Genomic DNA, 21,914 nt, shown 5'->3' with positions numbered 1-21,914 from the left:
GTTTGGCATGTGTCTAAATTATTAGACCAAGTGGTGAATTATTATAGTTATTGTTGCATCTCATGTCCCTCCTCATCTGTCAGTTCTAGGAAAGCTAAGATTCATTGTTTTCTAAACTGTCTTTTCCAGTTCATACCAATCCCTGATCCCACACCGTTCTCTCTATGTTATCAGATGATGCTGAAGTGATATAGTGGTCTGTATTATATTATTGTCCATTCTCCTTCCTTTGGGAAAAGGAAAAAACATTTGGACAGGAACTAGTGAAATAAAATTTGAAGGCTATCCATGTCCCCATATCCAAAAAACTCAATTGTAACAATACTGGTTGGGGGAAGTGTGATGGGAGGAAAAAAAAATTCAAATGGAAGAAAAAGAGTATTTTAAGAGAAACAGTGATCAAGGCTAAGGAAGGAAATATGATTTATTAAGCATCCACTATTTTTGAAGAACTATTCTTCTAAACTCTTTTAAAAAAACTATCTTTACATGTATTTGGAAAAATAAAATACTATTGAGAAAACAAAAACAAACCAGTACAAACCAGCACATATCTATTCCTAGAAACTCCTTTCCAAGCTAACATGAAACCAACTATCAATAACTACTTTTGGAATCCAATCATTTACTCCAAATTCACTTAATTATGCTATAGTTCTGTGCTAAACTCTTTATAAATTTTAGTCTATTTTATCCTGACAACAACTCTGGGAGGTAGATATTATTTTTATCTGCATTTTAGGGTTTGAGGCCAGAGAAACTGATACAGTCAAGTGACTTGCCCAGCCTCACACAATTAGTGTCTAGGGCTGTATTTGAAACTAGACCTTGCTGATTCTGGGTTCAGCATGCCACCACTTACGAAGTAAGAGGCAATAAAGCCCAGGGTTCTTTACCCTAGTCAGATCCCATCTGGATTACCATGTTTGGTTCTGAGTATCAAATTTTAAGAGCTAGGAAGATATTTCTAAAATACTTGAAGGACTCTTAGGGTGTAGAAAGGAGATTGTTTTATTCTAGTGTAATCCCAAGAATGTTAAAGAGCCTACTATGTGGTAGGCCCTAGCAACAGATGCAAAGATAAAATCAAAACTAAATTAAAGATCCTTGCCTCCAGGAAATAATATCCAACATCCTATTGGAGCTGGGGAGATGGGAGCAGGGGTGGTGATGGCACATTACAACATGTAAGCAAATATATATGGTATGAGGAAAATTGAGGGATATTAGCCCAGAGGCAGATCTAGGAAAGATAAGAGAAAATTACAGGTGGTCGGATTTCATCCTGATGTTAAATAAATACATTCTTTATGATCAGACCTGGCCCAGTTGCCTCAGGAGGTAGTGACTTGCCCATCCCTGAAGATATTAAGTACCGTCTAGATTACTGGTGAGGAGACTGCGACGTACAGATCAATTTTCTTTCCAAGCTTTCTCTGAGCTTTAGAATTCTATAGTTCCTTTGTCTCTAACACCAATCTCATTGCCAGAACCCAGGCATTCCCCCTTACCCCACCCTTCTCAGGACCATGCCTACCAAAACCCTGTGGCTCTGCCCCCACCCCGACCTAGTCTCTTGCCCTGGGTACCAGGTGCACTGGCTAAGGCTCCCTGCGGTGGGGGCAGGGGAGCAGCTAGTACCAAGGAAGAGAAAAACACAAGAGCTTCCTCGTCCCTGGTGGGCTCCATGCCAGGTGCTGCCAACAGTCTCTATTCCACAGAGTAGCAGGGTCCTGGCCTCATGCCCAGTATTGTGCCCAGCACTGTTTTTGCCCAATCAAGGCCACTGGTTTTCTGGCCTTCTAGGGCTGGAAGGGACCAAGTTTATTGAACTCAGAGGCCATCTAGTCTAACTAGCTAGGCAAGAATTAGCCCTACAATATCTCCCAAAAAATGGTCAGCTGGCCTTCTCTGCTTGCAGACCTCCAAGGTAGAGAGCTCTCCACCTGAAGAAACAACCCCTTCTGCCCTTGGATGGCTGCTGAGGCAGACTTGTCCAGGGCATCTTAACAGAAACAGTTCCCCTTTCAATAGCGCTTCAGAATTTACAATGTGATTTCCTTACAACAATCTTGTAAGGAAGATCAGACACATTTTTTTTTAACTTTTTCAACTAATTGAAAAATCATCTTTTCTCCCTTTTCCCTTCCCTCCCCCATTAAAAAGAAAAAAAAATCCCAATGACATGCATAATCAATCAAAATAAATTCCAGCATTGTCTTAAAAAGTGTCTCAATCTGCATCCTGAGTCTATCACCTCTCTGTCAAGAGGTGACAGGCTTCATTATCTGCCCTTTGCAACCATAGTCGTCAATGCCATGATGAGCGTTCTTCAATCTTTCAAAGTTATTTGTATTTACAATACTGTTGTATTTATATATTCTATAAACGCTTCTCCTGGTTTTTCTTACCTTACTCTGCATCAGTTCATGTAAGTCTTCCCAGGATTCTCTGGAACCAGCCACTGCATCATTTCTTATAGCACAATAGCACTGTATCACAATGGCATGTTATAATTTGTTCAGCCATTCCCAAGTTGATGGGCAACCCCTTAATTTCCAGTTCTTTTATTCCTAGAGAAAGCGGCTATAAATACTTTTGTACACGTAGATTCTTTTTGTCTTTCTTTGATTCTCTTTGGTTATAGAGACCAAGTCATGGTGTTACTGAGTCAAAAGAGAAAGCACAGTTTAACATAGGACATATAGAATTCACCACTCTCCAGATTTAAAAAAAAAGTGAGTCCTAGAAACACCATGACTTGCTTAGGGTCATACAACTAGGAAGGTCAGAATGAAACCTGAAGTCCACCATGGATGTCCTGACTCCAAGACCAAGGTTATTTGTTATTTTATTATATCATCCTGTCTCCTTGCCCTCTACCCAGGCAAAGATTTTGCTTCCCGATTAAGGACATCTGAGAGACTAACAGACTATTTCACTTTTCCTTATAGCTCTTCTTCTAAAGGTGGCTTCTTCCCCAGCTGTTCCCTGCATTCCCCCTACATTTAACAGAACATTTTTTAAGAGGAAAATTCCCTAAAGAGAAGATCCCATCCTTTCATGGAGCTGACATGGTACTTAGAACACTATAACACACAAGGACATAGTGTTTACTCAAGAAGGAAACCTGTGAAGATAAAATGAGATATTTATAAAGTGCTTTGCAAATATTAAGCACTATAATTATAATTCTTGTTATCAACATCATCAAAAACTTGCTCTCAGTTATCTTTGTTTCTGAATCCCCAGCACCTAGCAGAGTGCCTGGCACACAATAGGAGCTTAATAAATGCTTGTTGACTGATTGCTAAAGAGACTTTTCTGGAGGTGATATCTGAATTAGGCTTTAAAGAATTCAACCACATAGGGTGGGGGAGAAGGGAGGGAGAGGGGCACTAGGTGGTACAGTAGAGAGAATACCAGGCTTGAAGTCAGGAGTTCCTGAGTTCAAATCTGGCTTAAGACACTTGCTAGTTATGTGACACTGGGCAAATCACTTAACCCTGTTTGTTTCATAGTGTCCCTCATCTGTAAAATGAGTTGGGAAAGGAAATGGCAAATCACTCCATTATTTCTGCTAAGAAAACCCTATTGGGGTCACAAGAATCGGACACAACTAAACCACAGAAATTCAACCTGGAAAAAGACATTCTAGGCAGGGAGAACAAAGACCTGGAGGCAGGTGAATACCTGGATATATTTGGAATAAATCCTGAATTCAAATCCAGTCTCAGATACACTCACTAGCTGTGTGACCTTAGGCATGTCATTAAACAGTTTCAGCTTCCTTCTCTGGAAAATGGGAACAATAATAGCACCTACTTCCTAGGGATGTTGTGAAGGTTAAGGGAGATCATGTTTGTCAAGTACTTTGCAAACTTTAAATGCTGTGTGGAGGGAAATTTTAAATGAGAATCTAACAAATGGAAAGTTGACGGTTTGCCAGCCTGTGGAGGACTCTGACTGCCTCACCGGGGCATACAAACTTTATGTAATGCTGAATTGAATCTAATAAGATGGAGGGTGACATACAGCCCAAGTTCAAAAAAACTCATATATAAGAATAGAAATAACAGCAGCTAATATTTGAATAGTGTTTTGAAAGTTTGCAAAGCACTTGAATATTATCTCACTAGATTGCCTCAACAACAATGGCAGATAGGAGCTATTATCCCCATTTTACAAATGCAGATGAAGTGACTTGTCCTGGGTCATATAGCTAATAAGTGTCAAGAGATCTTCCTGCCGCCAGACCCAGCACACTGTATACTATGGTGCCACCTAGATGTCTGAATAAGAAGGAACCATGGCTTAGATAGATCTGAAAAAGATCTGAGGCTCTTAATGGTTAGCAGACAACTATGAAAGAACAATACTATATGTGCCAAAAATTAATTCACTCTTGGACTGCTTCCAGAGACGCAGAGTTTCAAGGTAGGAAGAAGTGAAGGTGGTAGAGGGCAAGGGAAAGAGAAAGCCGCAAATACATATTTCCATTCATTGAAAAAATTTTTTTAAACTTTTTTAAAATAAAGGATAGCCCCCCTGTATTCTGCCTTGGTCAAGCCATATATAGAGGGTATTATTGATTTCTGAACAAATACATTTTAGGAGAGTACATTTAGAATCTGGAGTATCCAGAAGAGAATAGTCAAGATGGAAAAGGATCTTGTAAATCATGCCATATAAGACTACATTGAGAGAACTGGTAATATTTATCCTGGTGAAAAAATTTAGAGAGGACATCACGTCTGTGTCTTGACTTGAAGTAAGAAAGGGTCGACTTGAGTAAGAAAGCATATAAAAACATTCATCTGGAAGAAATTAAAGCCATCTATATACTCTAAATCACTATTGATTAGAGAAAGACAAATTAAAACAATTTTTTGGTACTACCTCATAGCTATCAGATTGGTTAAGATGACAGAGAAAGATGATAAATGTTGGTGGGGATATGGAACAACTGGGACACTAATGCATTGTTGGTGGAGTTGTGAACTGATCCAACTAATCTGAAGAACAATTTAGAACTACACCTAAAGGGCTATAAAACTGTATATATCCTTTCATCCAGCAGTGTCCCTACTGCATTTATATCCCCAAGAAATCATTAAAGAGGAAAAAGTTCCCACATGTTCAAAAATATCTGTAGCAATTGGCCTATAGGGCAGAAAGGGAAACAAAAGGAAGAAAGTTACAAATCTCTGCTCATGAAACCCTTCAGTTTTTTCAGTCATGACTGACTGGGTGATGAAAACTCCATCACCCATCTTGGCAGATATACTAGAGAGTTCTGCCATTTCCTTCTCCAGCTCATTTTTACACATGAGGGAAACCGAGGCAGGAAGGATTAAGTGACTTGTCCAAGGTCACACAGCTAGTAAGTGTCTGAGGCCAGATTTGATTTTCAGGGAGATGAGTCTTCCTGATCCCTTCGATCTATCTGCTCCACCTAGCGGCCCAAATGAGAGCTGCTTCAAAATGGAAAAGACAGCTTTTCATTAGAAGGCTTCATCTCAGTCTGGAGACCTTTTTATCGCTCATCATAAAGCACAGATTGGACTAGAAGAGATTTTGAGAGTCCCTTCTAGCTCTGGCCCTGACATTAAAAAAAAATAATTATAACTTTTTATTGACAGAATCCATGCCTGGGTAATTTTTTTACAACATTGTCCCTTGCACTCACTTCTGTTCTGCCTGACATTCTTTTAGCACAAAAATGGTGGTGATTAGAAAGTGTGATTGTATCTGGAAGGTCCTAGGTTTAAATTCAGCCACCTGAATTCCTGGCTGTGTGGCCACCAGCAAGTTGCTGAATATCTCTAGTCTCTGAAAATGCCAGAAAGTGGGGAAGATTAAATGAGAATATATATTCAAAGTGCTTTGGAAATATTAAGGAAATTTATGACAGGCAGAGCACCAAATGCCAGAGTTAGAAGTCCTTAGACATTCTTTTCACCTTTCTTTGAGGCCATAGACCCCTTTAGTAGTCAGTCTGGTGAAGTCCAGGGACTCTATCAGATGAATGGGATTTTTTTCAGTGTGAATTTTATTTTTATTTTTCCTTTCCTCACATGTAAAACATTTTTGATCACATATGTAAATTCATTTTTATACATTTCCATATGCATCATGTTGAGAGAAAAAATGAGAACAAAAGGAAAAACCATGAGGAAGAAACAGAAGAAAAAAAGTGAATATAGCATATGTTGATTTATATTCAGTCTCCATAGTTCTCTCTCTGGATATGGATGGTATTTTCCATCTAAAGTTTATTGAGATTGCCTTAGATCACCGAATTGCTGAGAACTAAGTCTATCACACAATCTTGCTGTTGCTGTGTACAATGTTTTCCTGGTTCTGCTTGTTTCACTAAGCATCAGTTCATGTAAATCTATCCTGGCTTTTCTAAAATCAATCTGTTCATCATTTCGCATAGAACAATAACATTCCACTATTTTCCTATGTCATAACTTATTCACCCATCCCGATTGCTTATTTTCCAATTCTTTGCCACCACAAAGAGCTACTACAAATATTTTTGCACATGTGGGTCCTTTTCTCTCTTTCATTTCTTTGGGATACAGACCCAGTAGCCACATTGCTGGATCAAAGGATATGCAGTGTTTTATAGGCTTTTGGGCATAGTTCCAAATTGTTCTTCAGAATGGTATGATCAGTTCACAACTCCAACAGTGTATTAGTGCCCAGTTTTCCCACATCCCCACCAACATTTATCATCTTTTTTCTCATCTTAGCCAATCTGAGAGGTGTGAAGTGGTACCTCTCAGTTGTTTTAATTTGCCTTTCTCTAATCAATAGCGATTTAGAGTATATAGATGGCTTTAATTTCTTCCAGACGACTTTCTAGATGCATAAAATTGAACACATAGGATTAAAAAGTTTTTTTTTAAGTTCATAGATACCAGGTTAAGAACTCCTAATCTGCCTGGTCCAACCTTTTTGTTCTTGTTAGAAACTCAAGTCTAGAGGGTAGAAAAAAATCAGTCCAAGATTTCACATCTAGCTTATTTGTGCCAGAACCAGGACTATTACCCAAGAAGGGTCATTTTCCACTGTACCAGGAGAAAATATAGTCTGTGCCTAGAGAACTTTTGTACTTGTTTCAATAGACAAGACAGAGAAAAATATGAGAACAATACAAAGCGGTCTGATCATAACTTGGGTTGTATGGAAGCAAACTGTGTTTGGGCCCCAAGGGAATCCCAAGGTTACAGTGGACTGAGTTGGTCAGAGGCCGCTTCCTCTAGCATGTGGATCTGAAAATGGAGTAGGGGTGAGAGAGGGGAGTGAACAGAATAAGCATTTTATAGCATCTATTATGTGCCAGGCACAGTGCTAAGTGCTTTTTACAAACATCTCATTTTGGCTCTCATAATGCTTTGAGCTAAATATAATCATCCCCATTTTCACAGTTGATAAACCTAAAGACTTAACATGAGATTAAGTAGCTTCCCAGGGACTGAATACCTAGTATCTGAACTGGATTTGAACTTGGGTCTCTCTGACTTCAGGTCCAAGGCCTATCTAGTACTCTATCAGCTGCCTACCTGGTTCTGAAATATTCCAGACTGTGGATAAAACTTAGGGGGAACACCCATGATTCAGGCAGGATTGGGTCAGGTAGAGAGCAGTGAAAAGTTCCTTCCTAGCTAAGATTTCTGCTCTGGCACAGATTGTATTAGGGGACTTCTGAGGTCCATCCCGGCTCTGAAATTCCAGGATTCTATGACTGTAGGATACAGGAGCTCAGCAGGACCTAGAATGCCAAACTTTAGCTTTTGAGCAGCATGGTAGAGAGGGAAGCACACAAAATTAGGGAGACCAGAATTAGAAATGTTCTGTTGCTATACTCATAACAAAAACAATAATGATAGCGAACATGTATTCACAACCTTCCAGGGATGCTTTTCCATATATGTAAAGACAGCCTCTAAGGGCCTTTCCACTCTAAAGCTGTGATCCTCTCAACATCTGAGACCTCTTCTTCCCTATGACCCATGAAGCTAGGATTTACCCTTGTGGGAAAATGGGGAATGGGTCACTGAAAAACTGTTTTATGTTGGTTTGTGGTGATAGGAGATAAAACAAAAGGGACATTCTAGAAAGATAAGACCAGTGATAGCATATAGGATGGATCTGCCCCCTTCCCAGCCCCTGATTATGTTCCTCTTTGGAGGAGAGGGACCCCAGAAGCCTACATTCTACCATTCCCACCCAGGCAGCGGCTCCATTTTCCTTCCCCCCTCATATTTTCAGAGGAATTTTATGGATAGTCATGGCTTCAGCCTGGAAGTGCTTCCCACCCCCAAGAAGAGAATTGGAGGAGCTCAAAGACAACCCCTCTTTATTCTCTATTCCCACATACATGGCTTCCTCTCAGAGCCCTGGAGAGCCAAGTGCCCTGTCCCCGACAGCGAGGCTCCTGGCTGCCCCGGGGGGTCCACACAAGGGGAAAGAGGGGACTTGGATGTCCCTGGTCCCACATCTGTGGCGCCACTACTCTGCCAGCCAGCCGGGTTCTAATTAGCCACGGGAGCTGGGGAGCAGGAAACAAGGGGGCTGGGGGCTCATGGCTGCCGCTTGTTGGGACTGAGGATCCGTGCTCAGAGCCTCATGTCCCTCACTCTGGAATTGTCTTCAGTCCTAGCTGGCCCCCCTACCCCCCCATGGCTGAGCCTTTCCTTGCCAGGGGAAAGCCTAAGGGAGGAGCCAGGCAGAGGATCCTGGAGGGGGGTGGGTTCTGAAGGGAAAGAAAAGGCTCATTCCAATGCATAAACAGGGTCATGTGCTAGGAGCCAAATATACAGAGACAACACTGGAGCGACCCCTGCCCCCCCACATCATGCTGGCTTTTTTTAGGGGAATACAACATGTCCACAAGTAAGTGAATAGGACATATATACAAAAGACTATTAGGTAATTTCAAGAGGAAAAAAAACACCTATTAAGTGGGCAGGGGAGGGAAGATCAGGAAAGGTCCTAAGTGGGTGGCAGTACCTAAAATGGCCCTTAAAGAAAGCTCCGATTCTGAGAGACAGAAGGGAGAAGGGCCCTCATTCCAGGCAACAAGATGGAAACATAATGGATGTCTTAGACTGGAGCAAGCTAGCAGGCCGGTTTTGACTGGAATGGAGGTTCAAGTGAGGGGAATGTGGGAAGGAACAATGACAGAAAGACCTGGTGGGAGGAAGATGGGTGAGACAGGAAGAACGGGCTTGGTCCAGGGATTGGGGTGTCCTGATCCCCCATCAACAATCACTTAAGAAGAGCTAGCATCTCTCTAGTACTTTAAAGTTTGCAAAGTACTTGAAATGTTTACAAACTTACAAATTATTTACACGTATTACAACAATCCTGGAAGACAGGTGCTATAATCTAAGGCTGAGAAGTCACACAGCTTAGAAATGTCTGTCTGGATTTGAACTCAGGTTTTCCTGACTTCGGGTCCAGCACCGTATGCACTGCCTCTGACTGTTGGTGATGCATCCGAGAGTAGTGCATTTCCCATCGCCTGCATTTTTTCAGATGCAGCAGCAGAGGTTTGCTAACCACTTGTCACTTGTCTGGTAGAGGGCATTCTTGTTGGGACATGGATCAGGCTAAATGGCATCGGATGTCATTTCCAGGGCTGCGATTCTTTGACTCGCCCTGTTCCTATGCTAACGGGGGGAGAGTACCAGGCTTCGCGGGGAAATGGGGGTAGGAGGGAGTGACGGGGACCCACACATTAAAACTTGAAATCAGTTCATGAGCTGGAGGCTCTGATGTCACTGTGGGCAATGGGCCCAGTGTCCCAGTGTGGTGTTGTTGCACTAGGGGAGAAACCCCCAGAGGTCTTCAGTTCAGGGAGTAGGACTAAAGGGTTGGATTCTGGGCTTCTCTTGCTTGGGATGAATGTGTGCGGACGGTGTTAGAGGGAGCCAGGTCCCGACTCTGGGGCCAGAAGGCCATCTCCCCTCCCTTGGCGCAGCTGGTTCTGAGGACGTGCTGAGCCTGGTTGGCAAGACCCCGCTCAGGGCTGGGGATGGGAAGGAAAGATTCCAAGGGTGGGACCGGAAGCACGGCCAAGAATTCTGTGCAGTTAAAAGATCGTGGATGTGGACAAAGCTGCAAGGCCAGGAATAAGTTCATCAGCCTAAAAGGGGGGAAGGGGATACTAGGTGGGGGCCATGGAAAGCGGTTGTCAGGAAGGAACCCTTGGAAGTATGTATATATGTGTGTTTGTGAGACAGACGGACTCACGGACAGGGACAGAGAGAGAATTGGTTGTGCCATTGTCCCTTTCTCGGTGTCTTTGTCTCTGGGTGACTGCTGCTTCCTTCACTGTGTCTGTGTCTGACTCTGCGTGACTCACCGCATCTCTGGGCTGGGATGTCTGTGAGTGACTGTTCCTGTGTCTATGGGCTTGCACATGTGATGGTGGCCGGAGATGTGTCAGCCTGTTTCTCTGTGTCCACGTCTGTGAATGGGCCTTTGCGATGGTGACCGAGCCTGTGTCGCGTCCATGTCCCTGCGTGTCCCTGGGCCTCTGGGTGGCTGCGCATGTGCCCACGCCCGTTTCTGGGGACGTTCCTGCCATGTGCCCGGGTCTGGGGGTGACTGTGTGCGTGTGTATGTTTCTGACTGTGCCTGTGTGGAGCCTGTCAGTGCGCCGCCCCTCCTGGGCCTGGGGGCCCCTGCCTGTGTCTGTGCATGGGTGCGCCTCTGAGTGCCCGAGTGTCTGTGGGGGGGGAGGTCTGTGTATCTGTGCCTGTGCTAAGTGTGTTCCTGTGCCATCTCATCTCTCCCTGTCCCCCAGGCTCCTTTCCATGTCTGGGTGTCTGTGCTTGTGGGTGAGTGTGCCCGCGTGTGTGCCTGTGTGTGTGCCCACACATGTGCCCGCTTGTGTGCCTGCGTGTGTGCCCGTGTGTGTGTGTTCCTGCGCCACCTCTCACTCTTCCCCACCTGGGCGTCTCCTCACTTTGCCCCCCCCCCAGGCTGCCTGCCGGTGTCATCCTGTTCAGCTGGTGATGAGGGGCAAGGCCCCCTGTGCCCACCTGTTCTCAGCCATGGCCCGCCTGGCCCCCGCTCTCTGGAGTCTCTGCGTCACTGCCGTCCTGGTTACCTCAGCCACACAAGGTAGGGCTGGGCTGGGAGGACTGCGGCATGCACCGGGAGCAGCCCACGACCCTACTTCTCGGTGCCCTCAGAGGCTCGGCCGAGTCCTCTGTCCAGAGGCCTGATTCTGCCCTCAATCTGGCCCATCAGCCGTGGCAGGGCCTCTTGCGGCCTCTGCCTCACCTTTGCCCTCACCCCCCCCCCCCGCCACACCCTGGCCCTTGGGTCTCCCAACAGTTGTGTCTTGCTCTTCCTCTCTGTGATTACATACCAGTGGCTCTCACTGGGAAGAAGGCTTAATTAAAGCGTGCCCGCTGACGTTTATTTAAAAACAACTAATTACCCAGCTCGGCCGGCACCGGCCCCAGGATCCCAAGTACATAGCAATTAGTACCCAGTGGCTGCCCACCCACCCCGATTATCCAATTACCCTCCCAGAGGCGGGGCCCGGAAGGGGTCAGGGGCCAGGCCATGAGACGGAACCAGCAACCCTCCCATTTCCACCTTTGGCCCATTCCCCACATTCTATCCCCCCAAATCTTCTATGCTCCCGACTTCATTTGTCCCCCCGCCCCACCTCCGGGCTTCCCCTTCCACAGTCTAGCTTTCCATCAGGCCCTCCTCAGAGTGACTTCCCCAGTGGCCCTCGCTCTATCCCTCACGCTGGGCCATCCCTCACACTGTTCCTTGTCCTCCTGACTATTCTCAGTGTCACCTAATGGCCCAGAGCCACGAGGACTCCACTCTGTCAAGATCCAACCACCCCAGGCCATGGCGTCCACTGCCTCGCAGTCCCGCCTGGCCCCCTCCTCCTGGCCCAGCTGAGCCCTCCCCGACTCCTCCCCAGGCCGAGCTGGGGCTAAAATTAGATGAGGAAGCAGATGGCACCAAGTGAAGCAGATTTAAAAATCCTCTCCTAGCCTAGCCCCAGAACATCCTTCCCTCTTTGCCCCCCGTATCTGGAGCTGAGCACACAGCCCTTGGGAGCCCTGCCTTTTTCTCTCTCCATTGGAACTTTGAGGCATTTAAGATAGAATCGCTTGGTCTACAAGAGAGGGATGACAGGGATGGAGAATCAGACTGAGCATTCTCCCCCCACCCCGGGCATATTACTCTCTCCAAGGGGCTCTCGCTGATTGACTGGGTGTACCTTAAATCACATCTCCCTGGGACCCCATCCTACTGTCTCTGGCTTGCTTGCAAGCACATGCTCTCTCTCTCACACACATGCACATTCCCCCCCTTCTCCTTTCCTTCCATCTCTGCTCCCTTGGAAGACTCCGACCAACTTCCAATCACTCATCTTCCTTCTCTGTATTTAATAAGTAAGCAGGTCCTCCAATTCCTAGCGGAGTGCAAAGTGCTGGACCTTGAGTCAAAAGTCTTGGGTGCTGGTGCCAGCTTTGCCATGTGCCAATGTGACTATATGCAAATCACTTCTCTTTGGGCCTTAGCTTCCTCCTCTGTAAAATGAGGGGGCTGGACCAGATGGAAGTCTAAGGTCCTTGCCAACTCTCTCATTCTGGGATTTTGTGAAAACCCCACCTCCTTTTGATCTCATTGCTGATTTTTCTGTCTCACCTGAATTCCACATTCTCCCATCATAATAGTCATCCTAAATGTTAGGCCAGCCGGAACCAATCCCTTCCCTCTGACCTCAGCTTTTTCATCTGTAAAATCAAAGGCCTATAAGGTTCCTTCCTTAACATTTCAATTATTCCAACCAACAGAAGTGACATCTTGGATCAGTCTGGTGCAATATACTTTTTAAAGCAATTTCCCATCCATTATCTCATTTGTCTTCCAAAACACTGGTGACATCCCAAGAATGGGGCTATTGAGTCATATATATATGTCTATACATGAAAATAAAGTACAAGCATAAAAATAAACTACATGAAAATATATACATATATGAAAATTAAAGCTGAGGCACATAGATATGAAAGTATTGAAGCTGGGAGTTCCTCCCTCTTAAGCTTTGACTGTCCCCTTCCTGCCTCAAAAAAAGGACATGACATTTGAGGTCGGAGGAACTGGATTTCACTCTACAGTTTATGACCTGTCTGATCTTTGGAAAGTCTCCTAACTTTGATGGGCTTTGGATTCCTGATCTGTAAAATGAAGGGATTGATCTAGGTGATCTTTTTAGTCCCTTTCCAATCTAACTCCATCGAGGAGCCTATGATTATCTTCTCTCCACCCTCATCACCATTCCCAGTCCATGCAGCCCAGTCTGATCTAGGTGGAAAGAGGCTCCTTACTCCTGTGAAATCTCAGGGAAGCACTGGGGATTAGAAGGCTTTGTTGGGCCAGCACAAAGGAGCTGCTGCCCTATAACTTGGTAATAGGGGAGGAAAGAGATTCCTGGATTTAAAAATTTTCCTTCCTTTGCCCCAACACCGGCAGGCCTGAGCCGAGCTGGGCTCCCTTTTGGCCTGATGCGCCGGGAGCTGGCCTGTGAGGGCTATCCCATCGAACTCCGATGCCCAGGAAGTGATGTCATCATGGTGGAAAATGCCAACTATGGGCGCACAGATGACAAGATTTGTGATGCTGACCCTTTCCAGATGGAGAATGTGCAATGCTACCTGCCTGATGCCTTCAAGATCATGTCCCAGAGGTGAGAAGACCCTGCTGGGATTTGGGGTCTAGGTAGGGTGGGGGGGAAGTTATTCATTCAAAACTCATTTACTTATTCATTCAATAACAACAAATTAAACATATCCAAAGTACCATGCTTGCCACTGGGGGACATATTGTGTTTAGATAATACGTGGTCCCTGCCACCATGAAACCTGTAGTTCAGTTAGGGATAATACACTAACACTGCTAATTATAAGAACATTAAGGAAATGAAAAACAGCTTGCTAGGGGAATGTCTTGGCAGCCAGGTGGCTCAGTGAATAGAGCACCAGACCTGGAATCGGGAAGCCTTGAGTTCAAATATAGCCTCATTTACAAGCTGTGTGACTCTGGACAAGTCATTTGATTCTTTTTGCCTCTTATCATCTATAAAATGAGCTGGAGAAAGAAATGGCAAACGACTCTAGCATCTCTGCCAAAAAAAACCCCAAAAAACAAAAATGGAGTCACAGAGATTCAGACATGATTGAAAAATGACTGAACAATAAAATGGGGAATGCATGAGAGGGAAAGGTTTTGTGTTTTGTTTTGTTTTTCTTGGGGGGGGGGGAATATTACCTAAAAGAGGTGATAAAGAGGTGATGTTTGAACTGAACTTTATAGAATGGACAGAAACTTAATAGATTAAATGAGGAAAGGAGAAGGAGGAACAATACTTCATGAATAGACAACAATAATTACAAGCACAGAACATCTAGATGATAGAGAATAGTCCAGAGTTTGGTGAGGAGGCATGGAGAGGAGATAAGGTTGGAAAGGGTAAAAAGTGAAGATGATTGATTGCTAGGTGGAAGAGTTTTAACACTGAGAGGCAATCCAGAGCCTTTGAAGATTTTTGAGCTGAGGAGTGTTATTTCCAGATCTATTCATAAAATAGTTTATTCCAGCAATGAGGCAGAGTATGTGCTACAGACGTGAGAGAGTGAAGATGAAATGTCTTGTTAGGAGATTACTATTGCTGCAGTCCAGTGAGTGAACTAAGATCCCAGAATCTCTTTCAGATACTAGGGCCTCCCCAGTAAAATCCATCCCTCAAAAACCTAGTGGGCTAATCATCTTAATTTTATTCATTCACAAACGTTAGTGCAATGCAAAGTATGTATTAGGTGCTCATGTTGCTATACTGCCATTTTGACCAAATCTCCTCCCAGTTCAGAAGTGGCCAAATGCATTGTGGGCATATCACAGGGTTTACCTGTACACCTAGTACATCTAGGCTCCCTTCTTTGTATTCTCAGTCATCTCACCAGCCCCCAAGGATTTAATTAACATCTCTATGCAGATGACTCGCAAATCTATATATCCAGCCCTGATCTTTATTGCAAATGCCAGTCTTGCACCATCAAGTAGCTACTGGCCAAACTCACATGAGAATACATATCTCCCACTCATGCTCAAAACAGAACTCTATTTCTACGCTACCCCTCCCTGTTTTTGCTAAGGATTCTACCTCCTTCTAGTAATGCAAATTTTCAACCTTGGACATATCCTTGAATCTGCCCCCTCTTACCCGTCTGTACCTAATATGCCAACAATAATCAATTCTGACATTACAGCAGCTTTTCTGTCCATCCTTTTCCCACAAATACAGCTTCTAGTCTAGTCTATTGCAATGCCCTCCTAATTGGTTACCTGACTTTTAGAATTGGATCAATATTCCAAAAACACAAGTCTGACTGTGGCATTCCTGTGCTCAAGAAACTCTGATGGCTCCCCATTGTCTCAAGGATAACACTTTAAAAATCATCAAGCCAGCCTTTAAAGCTTTACAAAATTGGCATCCCATTAATCTTTCCGATTTTATATATTTTTTCCCATAATTCATTTATCACTCTAGACAGACTTGCTAGTAGTTACCCACAGTAGACATTCCATCTCTTTTTTTTTAAATATCTTTTTCATACCTGAAAGACCTCTTCCTCTCTTCCTCTTCTGACTTCCGTTTTCTTATTTCCCTCCTCCTCCCTCTCTCCCTCTGTCTCTTTCCCTCTGTCTTTGCTCCCCTATTTTTTCCCTCTTCCCTCCTCCTGACTCCCCCTTTTCTCTTCTTTATCTTTCTCTGTCTCCTTCCTTCCTCCTTCTCCCTCCCTTATAATCACACTGTATAACTTTATATAAACACTCTGACTACTTCACACTGACTTTCCTGTGTATGGCTTTTCTCACCTTTCTAGGATGTATGTTCCTTGAAGGGTTCAAAAGGTGGGGAGACTCTCATACCTTTGTATCCCCAGAGTCTAAGAGTGTCTTGCATAGAGCAGGCCATTAAAATGATTTGATTTGAATTGAATTGAATCTAATCCAAACTCTGCCTAGTATTCAAGACCTTCCACAATTTTAATCCCACTTACTCTACATGTATCCCTTCATCTGCCGAGCTCCTCCATAATTCATTGAACTCTTCTCACAAACACATGCCAGGGCCATCTCCCACCCTCAACCCTTTTGCCTACTGGCTTCCCTTGCTAGGTATGCGTTACCCTCTTCCAAGCTTACCCCCAAACCTACCCAACTAGCTCAATTCCCATTTTTCCTAAGAAGTCTTTTAGTGGAGGGACCTGGATTGTCCTTTCTCTCTTTTGAATGCCCTCCCCTTTTATCTCTACTTCCTGGCTTTCCTGGTCTCCTTCAAGTCCCAGCTAAAATCCCACCCTCTACAAGAAACCTTTCCCAATCCCTCTTAATCCTATTATCTTCCCCTAGTTGATTATTTTCTATTTATCCTGTATATTTGTATAAATTTGTTTGCACACTGACTATTACATTGCAGTAGTAGTTGTTCAGTTTAGTCCTAACTCTTCATGACTCTAAGAAAACCTCAAATGGGGTCACAAAAATCAGACATAACTAAAAAATAACTGAACATAGCAAAGATGCTGAAGCAGTTTGCCATTTCTTTCCCTGATTCATTTTACACTTGAGGAAACTGAGGCAAATAGTGTTAACTGATTGGCCCAACATCTCATAGTTATGAAGCATCCAGATTTGAACTCGGGAAAGTAGTCTTCTCGATTTCAGGGGTGGGCACTCTATTCACTCTATTCACAATGGGCACTGTCTTTTGCCTCCTCAAGTATTCTCATCTTAGCACAGTGGTTGGCACATAGTGGTGTATAATGCTTTTTGAGTGATGGATTGATAGGCTGGTTTAATCCTGCTGAAAGATAGTACTTAAGCAGAGAATTAAAGAATCTCACATCAGAAAGGACCTTCAAGGATCATCTAAGGCAGCAACTACTACAATAGTCCAGGAGAAGTCAGTCAATAAGCATTTATTAAGCACCTACTTATGTGCCAAACACTGAGCTAAGTGCTGCGGAAACTAGAGGTTGTTAATTGTTTATTAACTATTGTTTATCCTTTGTTCTCCAAGAACATCTGGGAGGAGATGCCATGGCATGCAAATAAGTTGGATTTCATTGAGAGAGGGCTGGGCAAGGTCTTACTTTTTCCTCTAGAACCATCTGGAATTAGTGGGAAGAGCAATGGGAGACCTTAGCCTTTTTAAGCTAAGGTCTCCAACAGGTATCAGTTTGATGGAGGCCACACCCATTCAGTGATTAAGGATAGGTAGTTATTGAGACAAGGATTGGCCTTTTTCACCTAGTCCAAAAAAGAAAAAATAAATCTGGGAGGGGAAGATCTTCAGGGTTTCTGGCCAAAACAGAAATGATTACTATTAACATTCACTCTGAGCCAATTAGGGCCCAAACAATGATCAATTGGGGATTGGCCTGGGCCCTTTTGTTGGCCAATGAGAACGGGAGTGATTTGGGTTTGAGGCCTGGTCCTTAAAAAAGAAATCTAGCCTGTAAATCCCACGATATCTTGGGAGAATTCAGGAATCAAAAAAAAAATTTTTTTTTAAGAGCATGTGCAGGTAAAGATATGTTACCCACTATGGAGAGAGGGAAGAGAAAAGGAAGGAAAGATGGAAGAAGGAAGAAGAAAGGAACAAAGGGAAGATAGGAAGGGAAAGATGGAAGGAAAGGAAGAAAAGAGGGAAGAAAGGAAGTAGGGAGGGGAAGGAAGGAAGGAGGAAGAAAAAAAGGAAAGAAGAGGGGAGAAAAGAAGAAAGGAAGGAGAGAGGAAAGGAAGGGAAAAAAGAAGAAAGAAAGGAAAGGAGAGAGGTAGGAAGAAAAAAGAAGAAAGGAAAGAGGGGAGGAAGAAAAAAGAAAGGAGAGGAAAGAAGGAAGGAGTGAAGGGACGGAAGAAGGAAAGAAAAAAAGGAAGGACTAAATGAAGGAAAGAAGGAAGGAAGGAAGGAAAGAAGGAAGGAAGGAGGGAAAGAAGGAAGGAAGGAACAAAGGGAAGGTAGGAAGGAGAGGAAGGAAAGAGAGAAGAGATGAAGGAAGAAAAGGAGGCGAGAAGGAAGGAAAGAAGGAAAGAAAGGAAGGAATGAAGGAAAGAAGGAAGGAAAGAAGAAAGGAAAGAAGAAAAGAAGAAAGGAATGAAGGAAGAAAAGAGATAGGAGGTAAAGAAAGAAGGGAAAGAAGAAAGGAGAGAGGAAAGAAGGGAAGAAAGAAAAGGAGAAGGAAAGGAAAAAAGGAGAAAGGAAGAAATAAAGGAAAGAGGAGAAGAAGGGGAGGAAGGAAGGAAAGGGGAAAGGAAGAAAGGAAAGAGGGGGGAAAGGAAGGAGCAAAATGAAGGAAAGACAGGAGGGAAGGAAGGAAGGAAAGAAAGAAGAAAGGGAGAAAGAGAGGGAGAAAAGGAAAGAAAAGAGAACTCTTCAGCAGTTCTACTCACAAAAAGGTTGTTTACCCTTCACTCTCAAAGACCACCATGACATTAGGGAGGTGACGCATTATGTTCTTACCATCATGGAACTCACAATCCAATGGGAGAAACAACATGCAAACAGTATATGAACAGGCTTACAAGATAATTGTGGTATTCAGTTATATCTGAGTCTTCTTACCATTTGGGGTTTTCGTGGTACAGATACTAGGGTATGGCCATTTCCTTCTCCAGATCATTTGACAGATGAGGAAACTAAATGACTTGCCCAGGGTCCCACAGCTAGTTGTCTAAAGCTCCATTTGAACCCAGGTCTTCTCAACTCCAGCCCTAGTACACTATCCACTCAGAAACCTAGCTGCTGAGAGGAGTTAAAAATGATGCATTTTTTTCGAACCAGGATTCCTGGAAGAATGATCGTACCCATGACAGAAATAGGGACGTTCAGAACGAGAAAAGTTGGGGAAGAGAGCCAGCATCTTTTAAGCACCAACTATGTGCCAGGCACTGGGCTAAGCACTTTACAAATATTCTCATTGATCAAATATATTATTTCAAGTGGGGTTTTTTGGGGGGAGTGTTAAGTTCTGCTCTGAATCTCTTGAGTTTGGCATGCCTATGGGACATCCAGTTCAAAATGTCTATTAACAGTCAAGTGATTTGGGATTGGAACTCAGGAGAAGAGAGGAGGGCTGGATACCTAGAGGTCTGGGAATCATTCTCATAGAGATGATAATTAAACCTGTGGGAGCTGATGAGGTCTCTCTCAAATGAGAGAGTGAAGAAAGGGAAAAGGGCTCAAGACAGAATCTTGGGGGATAAACCACAATTAGGAAATGGGTTATGGCTGAAGACCCAGCAAAATTGTCTCTAAAGTACTTGAGCAATTGCAAATACTTACCAGATCAGGAGGGAAGCTGCCCTACAATCTGGGAAACCTTACTGACACCCAATCTCCTATGCTCAGGCCTGTGCTTGGCGAGGCTGGGGCAAACAGAGAAGGGAAGGAGATAGACCCAACACAATTAGAATTAATAATAATTACAATAATAACTAACATTTCTATCACGCTTATGTTCCAGGCACTGTGTTAAAGTAGTTTCTGTTAAAAGATCTCCAGAGATGAGGAAGGAGCTCATTTCCTACTGAGACAACCCAAGTGCACTTTGGGATTGGTCTCCATAAATCTGATTGACATTACTCTCTAATAACTTTGTATATAAGTCACTTCACATCTAACCCCTAAGTAGAGTGTGCTGGAGCGAGCTCAAACTGGAGAGTACTGTTGTTTCATTTTCATTGTAAGCATTTGTACCTCAAAAATCAGCAAATGCTACAAAACTGAGCCTTGACTTATTGTTCTGATGATTGTCTAGACTTAAGAAAGTGTGAATAATGGAGATTAAACTTAGAAATGTGTCTTGCATACATTTTTTTCAGATAGATGATTGCTAAATATTTACCAGCACATCTCTGTCTATAAACAACTTGAGGACCCTTGTTTATCTCCAATGTATCTTTCCAGCCTTATTTCTCATTACCTGATACCCCTTTATTTCATCTTTGCTCTGACAGGAGCATCTAGCCATCCCTTAATCTTGTCCTGATTTTTTATCTCTGTGAATGTTCATTGGACTCTCCATATTACCTTCTGTTGAAATCTTTCCCTTTCAAGGGCCAGCTCAAGTACTAACTCATATATGAGACCTTTTTCTTTTCTTTTTTTTGTAAAAATCAGAGGCAATCAGAGTTAGGTGACACAGCTAGTTAAATGTCAGATCTTCTGAATTCCATGATCAGTATTCTATCCACTGATACTTAACTACTCCTATGTAAGATCTTCCTGATGTATCCTGCTGCCAGTTAAAATCTTTCAAATTAGAATCCAAAGTTTTCTTATTTTGTTTTCCATCACACACTAAATAAAATTTAAATTTAAAATTTAAAATAAAAGTCTTATTGTTACTTAAAATTTTTTTGTCAGTTATTTGCAGCTCTAAGACCACTATGCCCTCCCCAGGAGGCTTTGTACAAAAGTAAATATCAAAGCAAAATCAACTGACACAATCATATCTAACAATACACGCAATATCCCATCTCTGTAGTCTCCCACTACTCTATTGAAAAGAAGTCGATGCCTTTCATCTTGTCTTGGTACTAACACTAGTCATGACAATTACTCAGGTGTCAGTTTCTCTTGACCATTTTTCTCCTTTACGGTATTTCAGTCTGGAACTATTCTCCTGATTCTTCTTACTTCACTCTGCATCAGTTCATGCAAGCCTTCCCATGTTTCTTTGAATTCCCTCAATCATAGTTATAGTTTCTGAAAATACCATCCACATACAGTGGCTTTTTTCTTTTTCTTTTTTTTTTAAATATAACTTTTTATTGACAGAACCCATGCCAGGGTAATTTTTTTACTCATTGTCCTTTGCACTCACTTCTGTTCCAACTTTTCTCCTCCCTCCCTCCACCCCCTCCCCCAGATGGCAAGTAGTCCTATACATGTTGAATAGGTTACAGTGTATCCTAGATACAATATATGTTTGCAGAACCAAATAGTTCTCTTGTTGCACAGGAAGAATTGGATTCAGAAGATAAAAATAACCCGGGAAGAAAAACAAAAATGCAAACAGTTTATATTCATCTCCCAGTGTTCTTTCTTTGAGTGTAGCTGCTTCTGTCCATCATTGATCAATTGAAACTGAATTAGCTCTCTTTATCCAAGAGATCCACTTCCATCAGAATACATCCTTATACAGTATCGTTTGAAGTATATAATGATCCCCTGGTTCTGCTCTAGCATCAGTTCATGTAAGTCTCTCCAAATCTCTCTGTATGCATCCTGGGGTCATTTCTTACAGAACAATAATATTCCGTAACATTCATATACCACAATTTACCCAGACATTCTCCAATTGATGGGCATCCTTTCATTTTCCAGCTTCTAGCCACTACAAACAGGGCTGCCACAAACATTTTGGCACATACAGGTCCCTTTCCCTTCTTTAGTAACTCTTTGGGGTATAAGCCCAGTAGTAACACTGCTGGATCAAAGGGTATGCACAGTTTGATAACTTTTTGGGCATAGTTCCAGATTGCTCTCCAGAATGGTTGGGTTCGTTCACAACTCCACCAACAGTGACGATGACTTTTTTCAATCAAACCCCAATTATACATACACTTTCCTAATTTTTGCTGTGACAGTGCTATGCACATAGTAAGTGCTTAATAAATGCTTTATTCAATCATTCATTCCAACAAGAGCTGCTATATCTATTGTAAACTGGTGATACAAAAGATACAGTACTGGGCCTAGGGTTAGGAAGACCTGAGCTCAAAAATTTGGTTATAGATACTTACACTGCGTAATACTGTGCAAATCACTTCACCTCTGTTCACTC

At 43.1% G+C, this 21,914-nt stretch overlaps 1 protein-coding gene and 1 long non-coding RNA gene across 6 annotated transcripts in view; one reads left to right on the top strand and one right to left on the bottom strand.

The window, feature by feature from the left end:
• The window catches only part of ADGRL1 (adhesion G protein-coupled receptor L1), a 61,162-nt gene that overhangs the window by 14,224 nt on the left and 25,024 nt on the right, over nucleotides 1-21,914 (top strand). For all 4 annotated transcript variants that reach the window (XM_051971691.1, XM_051971693.1, XM_051971692.1 and 1 more), the window contains exons 2-3: nucleotides 11,004-11,145; nucleotides 13,534-13,747. In XM_051971691.1, coding sequence (XP_051827651.1) covers nucleotides 11,037-11,145; nucleotides 13,534-13,747 — 323 coding nt within the window. In that variant the 5' untranslated portion in view covers nucleotides 11,004-11,036. The remainder of the gene's footprint in view (nucleotides 1-11,003; nucleotides 11,146-13,533; nucleotides 13,748-21,914) is intronic.
• The window catches only part of LOC127544840 (uncharacterized), a 30,872-nt gene continuing 9,949 nt past the window's right edge, over nucleotides 992-21,914 (bottom strand). Inside the window, exons 4-5 of one of the 2 annotated variants that reach the window (XR_007949539.1) lie at nucleotides 19,409-19,491; nucleotides 992-3,130 (exon numbers count right to left, since the gene is read on the bottom strand). This is a non-coding gene — a long non-coding RNA (uncharacterized LOC127544840). Of the gene's footprint in view, nucleotides 3,131-18,191; nucleotides 19,492-21,914 lie in introns of those variants that run through there. The other variant, XR_007949538.1, reaches the window with a different exon arrangement.

Source organism: Antechinus flavipes, chromosome 1 (assembly GCF_016432865.1).
Source record: "Antechinus flavipes isolate AdamAnt ecotype Samford, QLD, Australia chromosome 1, AdamAnt_v2, whole genome shotgun sequence".
NCBI lineage: Eukaryota > Metazoa > Chordata > Mammalia > Dasyuromorphia > Dasyuridae > Antechinus > Antechinus flavipes.
Note: the sequence above shows the minus strand (reverse complement) of the source record. Positions and strands in the feature narration are given on the sequence as shown.